The sequence below is a fragment of the Lactuca serriola genome, chromosome 4 (assembly GCF_051521515.1).
Source record: "Lactuca serriola cultivar US96UC23 chromosome 4, Lser_US96UC23_V15, whole genome shotgun sequence".
NCBI lineage: Eukaryota > Viridiplantae > Streptophyta > Magnoliopsida > Asterales > Asteraceae > Lactuca > Lactuca serriola.
In genome coordinates, this window is record NC_136411.1 from 187883200 (window position 1) to 187895367 (window position 12168).

General features: G+C 32.1%; 1 protein-coding gene across 1 annotated transcript; it reads left to right on the forward strand.

Annotated features, from left to right (window-relative positions):
• Positions 1-6690: 6690 nt before the first annotated feature.
• On the forward strand, positions 6691-11806 carry LOC145103050 (boron transporter 4-like). The gene is made up of 14 exons (XM_079040582.1): positions 6691-6856; positions 7191-7296; positions 7738-7820; positions 7903-8095; positions 8167-8305; positions 8372-8537; positions 8615-8781; positions 8861-9034; positions 9119-9214; positions 9306-9422; positions 9523-9845; positions 10772-11051; positions 11138-11275; positions 11565-11806. The coding sequence occupies exons 2-14, from the start codon at positions 7193-7195 to the stop codon at positions 11598-11600; spliced, it is 2016 nt and encodes a 671-aa protein (XP_078896708.1). The 5' UTR covers positions 6691-6856; positions 7191-7192; the 3' UTR covers positions 11601-11806.
• The last annotated feature ends 362 nt before the right edge of the window (positions 11807-12168 follow it).

The following is a 12168-nucleotide window of genomic DNA, read 5'->3' on the forward strand; positions in this document are numbered from 1 at the left end:
AAGAAGAACTAAAACTTAACTTACCTAGAAGTCTTGATTATAAAGTCAAAAATTCCTTCGAATAGGACTATAAAGTCCAAACAATCTTTGATTAAGACTAACGGTGTGAGAAACCTTCGATTATGATTATGAGTGTGAAGATTAAACTAATTGTGAATAATGTTTAAAAATTGTAGAATTAGCCGATTAGGAATTACACACTCTCGATTTGGTGTGTCTGCGTGATCAGCCTTTGATGGTTGGATTGCTTGTTCGTCTCCTGGCAAGTGAGGATTAATGGATTATATTTTCAAAATTTTAATGGATCTTAAATAAGTTTGACTATATTATTTTATATATCATCTATAATTTTTATATATTAAAATATAAAGTTAGCGGTTCGGTTAATAATGGTTCGGTTTAACCTATAAAACCATAACCGAACCGTTAGTTATCGGTTAACAAAAATTAAAAACCGAACCAACGGTTTTTAAAATGGTTTGGTTATTATGGTTCGGTTAATTTGGTTTTGGTTCGGTTTTTCGATTATTATGCTCACCCCTAGTAAATGGTATACAATTTCACTGAAGCCAAGTTCCATGTAGTGAATATGATGGTTGTTATCATAACTTCATAATCAAAAAAGCCAAAAAAATTGTTATATTTTTACATATCTATTCAGATCACAAGAATTGGGTTCTCTGTGTTGCAATGTTGAGAATTAGAAAACATTTGATTTATTAGTTTTACATATTTATGATTGCTTATGCTTGGTTCAATGATTGGTGTATCCTAATAAATTCAAAAATATATTGAGCTTTGTAGTTGTCATCCAGAAGTTAAGTGGGCTCAGAGAGAGGATAAAGTTTATATCACAGTTTTATTGGCGGATACAAAAGATGCAAAAGTGAATCTTGCTCCAGAAGGTGTTTTTACATTCTCTGCTTCAGCTGGTCAGCATGAGTATGATCTTAAGCTTGAGCTTTTTTGACAAAGTTAATATAGAGGTAAGCAGCCATCTTTGTATCTAAACTCATTTTGACTTTTGTTTTTAATCTTTAGTAAATTAATTTTGATCTTGTTATGTTGTGGATATGTAGGAGATCAAAATCAATATAGGGAAGAGAAGTGTGTTTTGCATTTTCTTGATGGTGCTCCAGTGTACTGCCTTGCTTGTTGAAGAGGATATGTTTCCATCCCAAATTCTCTAAATTGTTTTAACAACAATGTAGCTCAGCTAAACAGATGTGGGGTTGTTAATGGTGCTCATGTTTTTTACAACGAGTGCGATGTCAGGTGCATATGTTTGTCATACTTCATCTTACTTGTATATTGCTAAAAAAAATTCATTAATATCATCTATTTAAAAGAATTGGTTATCACACTTGGTATTTTCTTATATTGTATATTATAACTCCTGTTCAAAAAATTACAAATTTATATGAAAATAGAACGCGTGGTTTGATCAACTGCATTAGTGTTTGTCTAGAAAGACTTTAACTATACTGATTTCATGGATCAAAAGGATAATGTCGTTGATAACTTGAGTTGTTCTGATGTAGATATGAGAACTATAATTTCTTCATTGAGTTTAATCAACTGGATCAATACCTATTATGTGTTAACAAAACATCGGCCAAGCCAAAAGAGTTCCAAAGAACAACAGAAAGGTTGATATATGACCTTCAAATTGCTACTATAAGAACATCGAACTTCTATACAGTTTCTACAAGGAAATTAGAAACTGGTGGTAATGCTATGGTGTATGGAATTGCTCAATGTCATTTAAATCTAAGTCGAAGTTCTTGTCTACAATGCCTAAAGTGGAGATCCAAATGTTTATATGATTGTCTTCCTAGAACTTCTAGTTGGGCAATCGACTATGGATGCTTCATGAGGTATTTCACGACTCCAGTTTTTGGACATACCCAGACATTTGATCTTACATCTCTTCTTTGGGATGGTGAGCCCTCTACTCTTATTGAAATGATGAGGTCACTGGATCATTTTTATTCATCCATTCATCATTTTGTTAGAGTTTTTGCAAATTTTACTGTTTGATTCTTTAAACTTCTGACTAACTAATATTTTACATGCTCTATAGAATGCATTTCAAGTTTCCTGATGGATTCTATCTCAATTTTTTTGTTTTCCAATTGCTAGATATGTTAACTGGATCAACCGAATTGCTGCAGGGTCCAACTAGTTATAGCTACAACGATTTAAAAGCAGCAACCGATAATTTCAGTGACGAGAACAAACTTGGTGGAGTGTTTGGAGAAGTATACAAGGTAAAATGTCTACTAATTAGATTACATTTCTGGAAGCATAATACGCTCATTACCTCTATCTAATTCACGATTTGTGTATGGTGAAATGATTCAGGGAACTCTCATGGATGGGTGTGCAGTTGCAATTAAGAAAACCTTTATGGCCTCTAGTAGAGGAAAGAAACAATATTGTTAATACTTAACAGGTGAAAAAAAAAGTATTCTGAACTGGAAACAAAGGTTTGAATAATCTTTGGGATAGGAAGGGGTCTTTCATATCTACATGAACAGCACCATGTTCCCATCATCCATACAGATATAAGAACCAGCAACATTCTACTTGATAGAGAATTTCAGCCAAAAATAGCAAATTTTGGGCTTATAAGACTGCTACCAGAAGATAAGGCTCATCTTAGCACAAAATTCTCAGGGTCTTTGTATGTTTAAAAGTACATATAACTTAACTACTAACTCAATTTGATTAAAGTAAATTTTCAATAATCAATGTTAAATCTTTGCAGGAATAATGGTTATGTAGCACCTGAATATGCAATTTATAGGCAATTATCTGAGAAAGCTGATACATACAGCTTTGGTGTGGTGGTCCTAGAAATCATTAGTGGAAAGTGATACAAGGATGTTGACTACCAATTAGTCACTCAAAATCTCCTTGATCATGTAAGTATCTCATAATTAAGGGTTGGTTCATTCAACCCATTCTTTTCATTTATGGTTTTAATGATGTAGGTATCTCAAACAATCAATGATTTATTCTATATTCAGTGAGACCTTAAGCTTAGGTGAGAAGTTCTTACTAGCCTTTCTGTTGTTATGTGTATGATAGGCATGGGATCTACATGAGAGTGGAACGCATCTGAATTTAATGGATGAGAAACTAGATCCTAGTGAATATGCAGTATCTGAATTTAATGGCTAAGTTCAATAGAAACATGGTCTGAAAATGATGTTTTGAAGTTAGCTACTGATGTTGAATCCAATACAATACATCCAACTGGAAAAGCTATCCGGGAAGCTGCCAAGGCTGCTAAATGTCCCAATGTAAAGGTACCTTATAAAAGTTACTGTTTTGCCCTTACTAAAATGAAATCACTACTTTTTTTGTTTTTATAAATATGATTGATTAATTTTTTTAATGGTATGCAGGCTAATGATGGAACATATATGGAGGAACCTGGTTCTGGTGCAGTAACTTCAATTGGGACATTGGAATGGGTTAGAAGGTATAATAAATTGTAATGAGACAAAAATGAAAATATTATGTTGTAAATAATAGGAAGAAATGATGAAAGTACGATATGCTATTTGTGACATGATAGACATGGAGTTAATGAAAACCCATTTGTGGAAACGGAATAGTTCAAAAACCAATCAGTGGTGTATATAGGAATAGATGGTGTTCTTGCAGGTCTTATTTATGTTGAAGATCAAATAAGAGAAGATGTTGCACATGTTATTCAATCTTTGACTAGTCAAGGCATCAATGTATACTTACTTTATGGTGACAAAAAAATTTCAGTTGAATGTCACATCAGTAGTCGGAATCCCAAAACAACAGGTAATAAACATTAATAATAACAACACAACAATGTTATGGCATTATACTTTCTATTTTTTTTTATCTTTTAAGGTACCTTTGAAAAATTAATATAAATTTAGCTTTGAACTGTCATATGTGGTGATATGTACCATGCACCTCATACATAAAAAATTAATAATATGGTGTAGATTTTATAGCATGGCGTACATTGATAATTATGACTATGCTTATGATTGTTGTTTATTTATTTTTTTAGAACTGATAACATTTTCTGATGGTATTTAAGGAAAAATACAGAAAAAGCGCTTATACTTTACCATTTATCAGTTTAGCCAATTAACTGCCATGTATAGTGATTAAGCCATCATACTTATTTTTTTCCTTTTAAGAAAACCATTTTCATTGGTTACTTGGTTTTGAAAAAGGGCAAAATACATAAAAGCATAACATACTTTCAAGATTTTATTAATTTAGCTACTGAACTAAAATCATTATTTATGATTAGTATGATAATAGTTTGGTGACTAAATCAATAAAACATAACATTCAGTGGCTAAATCAATTAACTGATGAAAGTATGTTGTTCTTTTTGGCATGATTATAAAACCAAATAACCTAGAAAATCCTGTTCTAAACAGTCAAAAAGTAAAATGATTTAATCACTACATAGAATAGTCAATTGGTCTAAATAATAAAATGATGAAAATACATTGTGCTTTTTCTGCAATTTGCTCTACTAGATATATGAAAATACATTCATGTTCTCTTGATGATACAAACAATTCTTGGGCTTCTTAGTGCCATATTACATACCAAGTAAGTATCTAAGTCTCTTAGTAACTTTGTAAGAGATTGATTACTTGAGGGTACTTATGGTATATAATGTTATATTCTTTTGTTAACACTGTCCTTATAGGACAGGGACAAAATAAGTGAAGTAAGACGTGGTCCAGATTTAGACATTTAAGACAAGTATGCTATTCCATCAATTATTTAGTATTTACATTATTCTTTTTTTACTTTTTGCATAATCACTTGAAAAAAAGTGAAATAAAATATGAAATTATTGTAGATACAATCACTTGGCAAAAGGTTCACCATGGTTATCTGGTATTAATCCTACTGGTAATGACTCGGTAAGTTCTTTTTCTTTTTTATATTTCCTTAGTGGTTTGTATATATTAATATATTATATTTTTATGTTTACACAGCAACCATAAGTAATGAATTCAAGTCATTACTTGTTATCCACGCTCGGACAACAGCCCAGTACACCAGGTGGCAAACTAATGATATGGAAGATTTTTTTTTTGACATGATATATGTAACAAGAAGGTGTCCCTTAATAGCAATATAGTATTAGGTTATATAGTTAGGGAAAACCTCTTAATAACAAAGTACAATAAGATCCATTTAATATCAATGTATTATAATTTTTTGACATAATGTTATTGGATGAAATTGATTGTTTTGGTATATATATTTTTTCTCTATAATGTGTAAAAGAGTATCATAAAGGCACGTCGTATATGCATATTGTAAATGGTTGCTGAAGTTTATGACACGCAAATGCGTGTCATCTTCATTTATGATAGGGGATTTAATGATACGCAATGCGTGTCCTAAACGTGCGTCGTAAGGTTACGACACGCAAATGCGTGTCGTCTTCCTTTATGACAGGGTCTTCCTTGATACACATTGTGTGTCGTAAATGAGCGTCATAAATGTGTGTCATAACTGCGTGTCGTCTACAGACGACGCGCAAAAGCGTGTCGTCTCTCGTTATGACAGGGCCTTCCTTGACACGCATTTGCACGTCGTCTGAGCGTTTTACGACACGCATTGCGCGTCGTAAAAAACTGTTTTTTCTAGTAGCTTGATGTTTAATATGTATTTATACAACTAATGTTTAATTTTGTATAAATGAAAAGAAAAAACATTTAGGAGTATTTAGTGGTGATAATTTTGATTGTTACAATTTTCTATTGCGATACCATTAACGTTGTTTACATGTCATCTAATCTAGTGCAATAACTGCGCACAAAACAAATCATATAGACATTCACTATGTTTATGATGCAGTAGCCTTGGGACATATTCAAGTTTCCATGTTCCATCTAGTTCTCACTATGCATATATTTTCACAAAGGGCTACCGATGTAAATATTTCTTGATTTTCGGTCTAGGTTGAACATCCGAACCAAACCTCTCAATCAAACATATGTATGATCGATGTTGGTGTATATAGAATTATGTGTAATTGTATTATGTGAGGCCCACTTTTGAGTATGCATTGCATTGGCCATTTTATATAGCCTTATATCCATAGTAGTTTTTGTATATAAATGGTTCAGGGTTTCATGAAATAAAAGCTTCATGGAAAAGTAATATCCTTTAATATCTCTTATTATTTTATTCCAGTAATCCAAGATTTTGGTAAATATTTGCTAATGAGGTCTAAATTAGTTATTTACTCTTTGTGGATATATCATTGAATGATCGAATACTAAAAGTATTTTCAAAATGTTGTACAATTTTGAATTTTCTCAAAGCTGGAACCAATTTTATATGTGGTAAATGAAGGGTTGAATTATTTATTAAAAAAATCAAATTTGTTGGAATAATAATAATAATAATAATATGGTTTGATCAGGAGCCGACACCAATTTTATATGATATAAATTTTATATTATTACATTAATAATTTATTTCTTAGAAAAGAGATCGAAGTCTCGGTAAAACAACATTAATACTTTTTATTATATAAGAGATTAATAGATTATATTTTGTTTATGATATTGTATCAATTTGACTACGGCTTTTAATCTCTTTATTTTTTAGCTAAATTTATAGATTCATCGTTTTGTGTGTCCGATTGTAAAATACAAAATAGTTGGTACTAGGTACTACGTTGATCAAGACATTGACCTGTCAGCGATGGGCAGTTATTTTAAGAACCTCTTTGCTTCATACGGTTGACTTCCATCTTTCTGAATTCGGTCAGACTCAACACTTAGGCTTTGAGTAGCTTCTCAACGTTCTTCATCAGGTTTTTTTTTTTTTTTTTTTTTTTTTTTTTTTTTTTTTTTTTTTTATTTTTTATGAACTCTTATTTTCTATCAGTTTATGTGCAATATACTAGTGTGCTTCTTCAGTTTACTGCAAATATTCTCTATTGTACATTCATCCATTTTCGTCTTCTTTGCAAGTTAGTTGTTTGAAATCTTGTAAGTCTATATGATTGCATTCAAAAATGTGTTTATATATAAGGATAACTAGTCGATAATCAATCGCTGAAACGAGATTATGAGATTGAATCTGGATTTTTTTTTAAGTTAAAACTGATTCTTAACGTTGACCTGATGACATCTATACAATTTCAGAAATGGAGCATTTGAAGTCTCCTTTTAGAGGGATTGCACATGATGTTAGAGGAAGAGCATTGTGCTATAAACAGGATTGGAATGCTGGAATTCGCTCTGGAATTGGGTAATCCTCTTCAATCCTTTGGTTTACATGCATGATATATATATATATATATATATATATATATATATATATATATATATATATATATAAACGCGATCTTGTTTTGTTTTTGCAAGATCATGATTGTTAGATCGAATCAACGTGATCGAAAGATCCTAAACAATTCAAAAAAAATTATAGGGATCACATTTGATTCACTTAACTCAAAACAAAATTTAGATTTGTTTTAGATAAATAAATAACAACGATATTACAATCTTACCCAAAACGATCCAAATACGACGAGGATCGCGATTTTAAAAACTTTAGATCATATACTTACATATATGTAGTTCTATGTGTATGTATAACCTACTAATTCATCATTTCAACGACTATTTTGTCACCACTTTCTGAAAACTACAATATTGATTGAAAATGGTAATTATGATTTTTCTTTAGGATTTTGGCTCCAACTACATACATCTTCTTTGCTTCTGCACTACCTGTCATTGCATTTGGAGAGCAACTTAATAGAGATACAGGTATTTTACAGAAGAGGAAACTAAAGATTAGGATATGATAGGTAATAATTTTGTTAGTTAACATTTTCAATTGTTGTTGTAGATGGGAGGTTAAGCACTGTTGAAACTTTAATTTCTACTGCTATGTGTGGCCTCATACACTCAATACTTGGTGGACAACCTCTTCTGATATTAGGAGTTGCAGAACCTACTGTTATAATGTACACATATTTGTATAACTTTGCTAAAGGGAGACAAAATTTGGGGCAAGAGTTGTTCTTGGCATGGGCTGGATGGTAATTTTGTAACAACGCTAGTATTAGTATTTGATCATTGGATTTTGACTTAATTTTTTAAATTTTTGCAGGGTATGCACTTGGACAGCTATGATGTTGTTCGTTCTTGCAATTTTCAATGCATGTGTTATCATCAATAGGTTTACAAGGATCGCAGGAGAAACTTTTGGGATGTTAATTTCTGTTCTTTTTCTTCAAGAGGCAATCAAGGTAATTAACTAAAGTCACGAATAATTTGTTACTGTTGTTTCATGTTTTATAACTTTTGTTGCTTAGGGACTTGTGAGCGAGTTCAAGGTTCCTAAAAATGAGGACGCAAATAAAGTGAAGTATCAATTTCAATGGCTTTACACCAATGGTATGTTGGCAATTGTATTCTCATTTGGTCTTTTATACACGGCATTAAAAAGCAGGAAAGCAAGATCATGGTGGTTTGGAACAGGTGAATGGAGTAGATTTTAAATTTTTTCCAAATTTGTCTTATTATTGTAACATGTAACAAGTATTATCTGAATATAGGGCGACTTAGAAGCTTCATAGCAGACTATGGAGTCCCATTGATGATTATAGTGTGGACAGCTGTCTCTTTCAGTGTACCTGGAAAACTCCCTTCTGGAGTTCCAAGAAGACTCTTTAGTCCACTCTTATGGGAATCTGAATCAACATACCATTGGACTGTTATCAAGGTAAATATATATTTGTAGACATTTTAAATAATAAAACTTCATAATTCGATCTTAATTCTTCCCTTGAATTTAAGTACAGGATATGGGTAAAGTTCCTCCTGCATACATCTTTGCAGCCTTCATCCCAGCTCTTATGATAGCTGGGCTTTATTTCTTTGATCATAGTGTTGCTTCACAGTTAGCTCAACAGAAAGAATTCAACCTTAAGAACCCTTCAGCCTATCATTATGACATTCTTTTGCTTGGATTCATGGTACCCATGTTTTATTTTTTTGCTATATTATTAATTTATTATCCGAAGTTAATATTCATTAATCATTATCAAATGTTGTATCAGACATTGCTTTGTGGATTGTTAGGACTGCCTCCTTCAAATGGTGTCTTGCCTCAATCACCCATGCACACTAAAAGCCTAGCAGTTCTCAAAAAACAGGCAACTCCACAAAAAAATAAATAATAGAATTAGAAACGTATCATTAATTTGATTTATTTCTTCTAATAATGTAATTGTTTTGTTCTACCAGTTTATTAGAAAGAAGCTAGTAGCGAGTGCTAAGGAAAGCATAAAGCAGAAAGCTACCAATTCCGAGATCTACAACAAGATGCAAACTGTTTTCATAGAAATCGATAGCTCTCCAATTGTAAATCTTCAGTATCTCAAGTGTTGAACACAAGAAATAGCAACACATTTTCACAATTTTCAAAGTATGCTTTTCTAACTTGTTTTTTCTTACATTACAGACAACTACGATAGTTAAAGAACTAAAAGACTTGCAAGAAGCAGTGATGAAAGTAGAAGATGGAGAAGAGTTCACAAAGGGGAAGTTTGATCCTGAGGAGCACATCGATGCACACTTACCTGTGAGAGTTAATGAGCAAAGAGTCAGCAATCTACTGCAGTCGCTTCTTTTAGCAGGATCTATTTGTGCAATGCCACTTATAAAGTTAATACCAACTTCAGTTCTTTGGGGCTATTTTGCTTACATGGCCATTGATAGTCTTCCTGGAAACCAGTTTTGGGAAAGGATCTTGCTTCTCTTTATTCCCTCTGGCAGAAGATACAAGTGAGTTCTTTCATTTTTCGAGTATTAAGATTAATCACAATTCTACAGCTTTTTTTTTTTGTGTCATCTCAATTCCAACTTAAAAACCTAAAAATCTTTGCATCTTCACCATAAGAAAACCTTTTCCTCATCTTAGTGGTCGATGGGTCCAATCAGTTTTAATTTTCTATTTATTTAATGTGAATCGTTATATTTGAAATAGAATTAGAATAACTAGATGGTATATAAAGTAAATTACAATTATGATCCTTAAGTATATGTGATTTTTACAATTTTGGTCCTTATTTCATGTGTAGAGACCAAAAACATTACAAGCACCTCAAATCATGACCAAAACTGCAAGAGAACTTTTTGGGACCAAATTTACAAAAATTAGCTATACTTAGGGACGAAAGATGTAATTTGCTCTAGTACTATATGATTTTGTAATTATAGAAAAAGAGAAGTAAACTTAACAATTCATATATCTACATTATATATTTTTAGCTATTATCAAGTGTATATAATATACGAGTTAAAATCAAATGAAAACTTAATAACCCCCGAGAACTTGTGAACTTTTTTCTTGATGGTTTTATGTTCCAAAAACGAAAACGACACCAAACAAAAACTATGGCTGTACGTCTAGATGAATCGCTGAAATAATTAAAAAGTGCATATGCATCCATGTGCAATATGCACATCTATCCAACGCACATATGCACGAAAAAAGAAAGTCATTTTTCCATGTTTTTCAGCTATGAAAAAAAAAGTAGCTTGTGCAATGTGCAATTACAAACTTGCTTTAACTTGAAAGGGCTACGATAATAATGAAGCTTTTCAAAAAGCTTTTGTTATCGTCTTATCGATGCTCCAGTTTAAAATTTCTTTTTATATTTGTATATTTATATTCTGTTATAAATAAAGTATATATATTTATATGACAGGGTTCTAGAGAAGGTTCATGCTTCTTTTATCGAGTCAGTCCCATTTAGAAGCATAGTCGTATTCACAATCTTCCAAATTGTGTATTTCCTTGTGTGCTACGGTGTGACATGGATTCCTATAGCTGGCATTTTGTTCCCAGTTCCTTTCTTCCTTCTCATCAGCATACGCCAACACATTCTACCAAAACTATTCCAACTTCATTATTTGAGGGAACTTGATGCAGCCGAATATGAGGAAATCCTGGGTAGTCCACCAAGAGTTCCTAGTTTCAATCTCAGGGTAACTTTTTCTCAACCCATGACATAATCATAACTGAAGTTGTTAATTTTGAATCTTTGGTTTCTTCATGAACAAAATACATGTAGGAATCGGTTAGTGATCATGGTGGGAGCATTGAAGGTGAGGTGGCGATATGTGATGCTGAAATACTTGATCAAATGACTACAAATAGAGGGGAGCTCAAGGTTCGGAATCTTAGTTTCAGAGAAGAAAGACGCACACAGGTAACCCTAAATTTTGTTCGAATGATAAAACTGATTAGTATTCATATTATTTTAACCCACCTCTCCTTAAAATCTCCCCCAAAAGCAACCATCGTGTTCTTTTGGGGGCAAAATGGTCATTTGCAACAAGACTTCTTCTTTGGACCAAACCCGTAATAAATGATATAAAATAGGGACCAAACTTTTAAAAACATGTGTACTCCAAAATAAACTATCATCTATTCTTAATTATGTAGTGATTAATGACTCGTAGATCTTAAACTAGTGGTGCATTTTTGTGTTTGTGCAGCAAATTTATCACGGGGACTATATCCAGCCCGAGTGAAACACAGGAATCAATGATCATTGATGGATACCACTATGATGGCTGTGTAAAGGTAATGAATAATTAGTATGCATTTGGTGTATGCACAAGAACTCAATAAGTCTTTGTGTAATTGTGTATTTGTGTTGGTTTACTACTTTCGTTTACTTCAAGTTCAATGTGAATGTGATTATGTGAAATTGTGAATGTACAAAACAGTTATTTTATGGGGCCCAACCCAGTGGAACATTGAGCCGATCTTTATGGTTTTTAAAGAAAAAAAACCCATCGAGCTTAATTTTAAGCTTGAAAATTTCTTGAAAGGATTAAATTCATAGCAATGTGCAAAAGTGAAATATTTTGAAATTTGAATCACTTTAGAAGGAAATGGGTTAATGTTGGGGGACCAGTTAAATTTTTTATAAAACAACATTGTTTTATAGGGAAGTCATTACTCCACTTATGCTCAAGTCTTTGACCTTTTCTTCTCCGCGCCTGCTCACACGTCGATGAGTAAGCAATTGAAAATTTTTTGTTCATAAAATACCTTTATTTTAAGTAGTATTTTGTGTACAGAACAAATACTTTG

Excerpts from the sequence above, each read along its gene's own strand:
- LOC145103050 (XM_079040582.1), top strand. The coding sequence starts at position 7,193 with ATGGAGCATTTGAAGTCTCCTTTTAGAGGGATTGCACATGATGTTAGA. Across the intron at positions 8,782-8,860 it reads ACCATTGGACTGTTATCAAG|GATATGGGTAAAGTTCCTCC; the intron begins GTAAATATATAT and ends ATTTAAGTACAG. Across the intron at positions 11,276-11,564 it reads GAGAAGAAAGACGCACACAG|CAAATTTATCACGGGGACTA; the intron begins GTAACCCTAAAT and ends GTGTTTGTGCAG.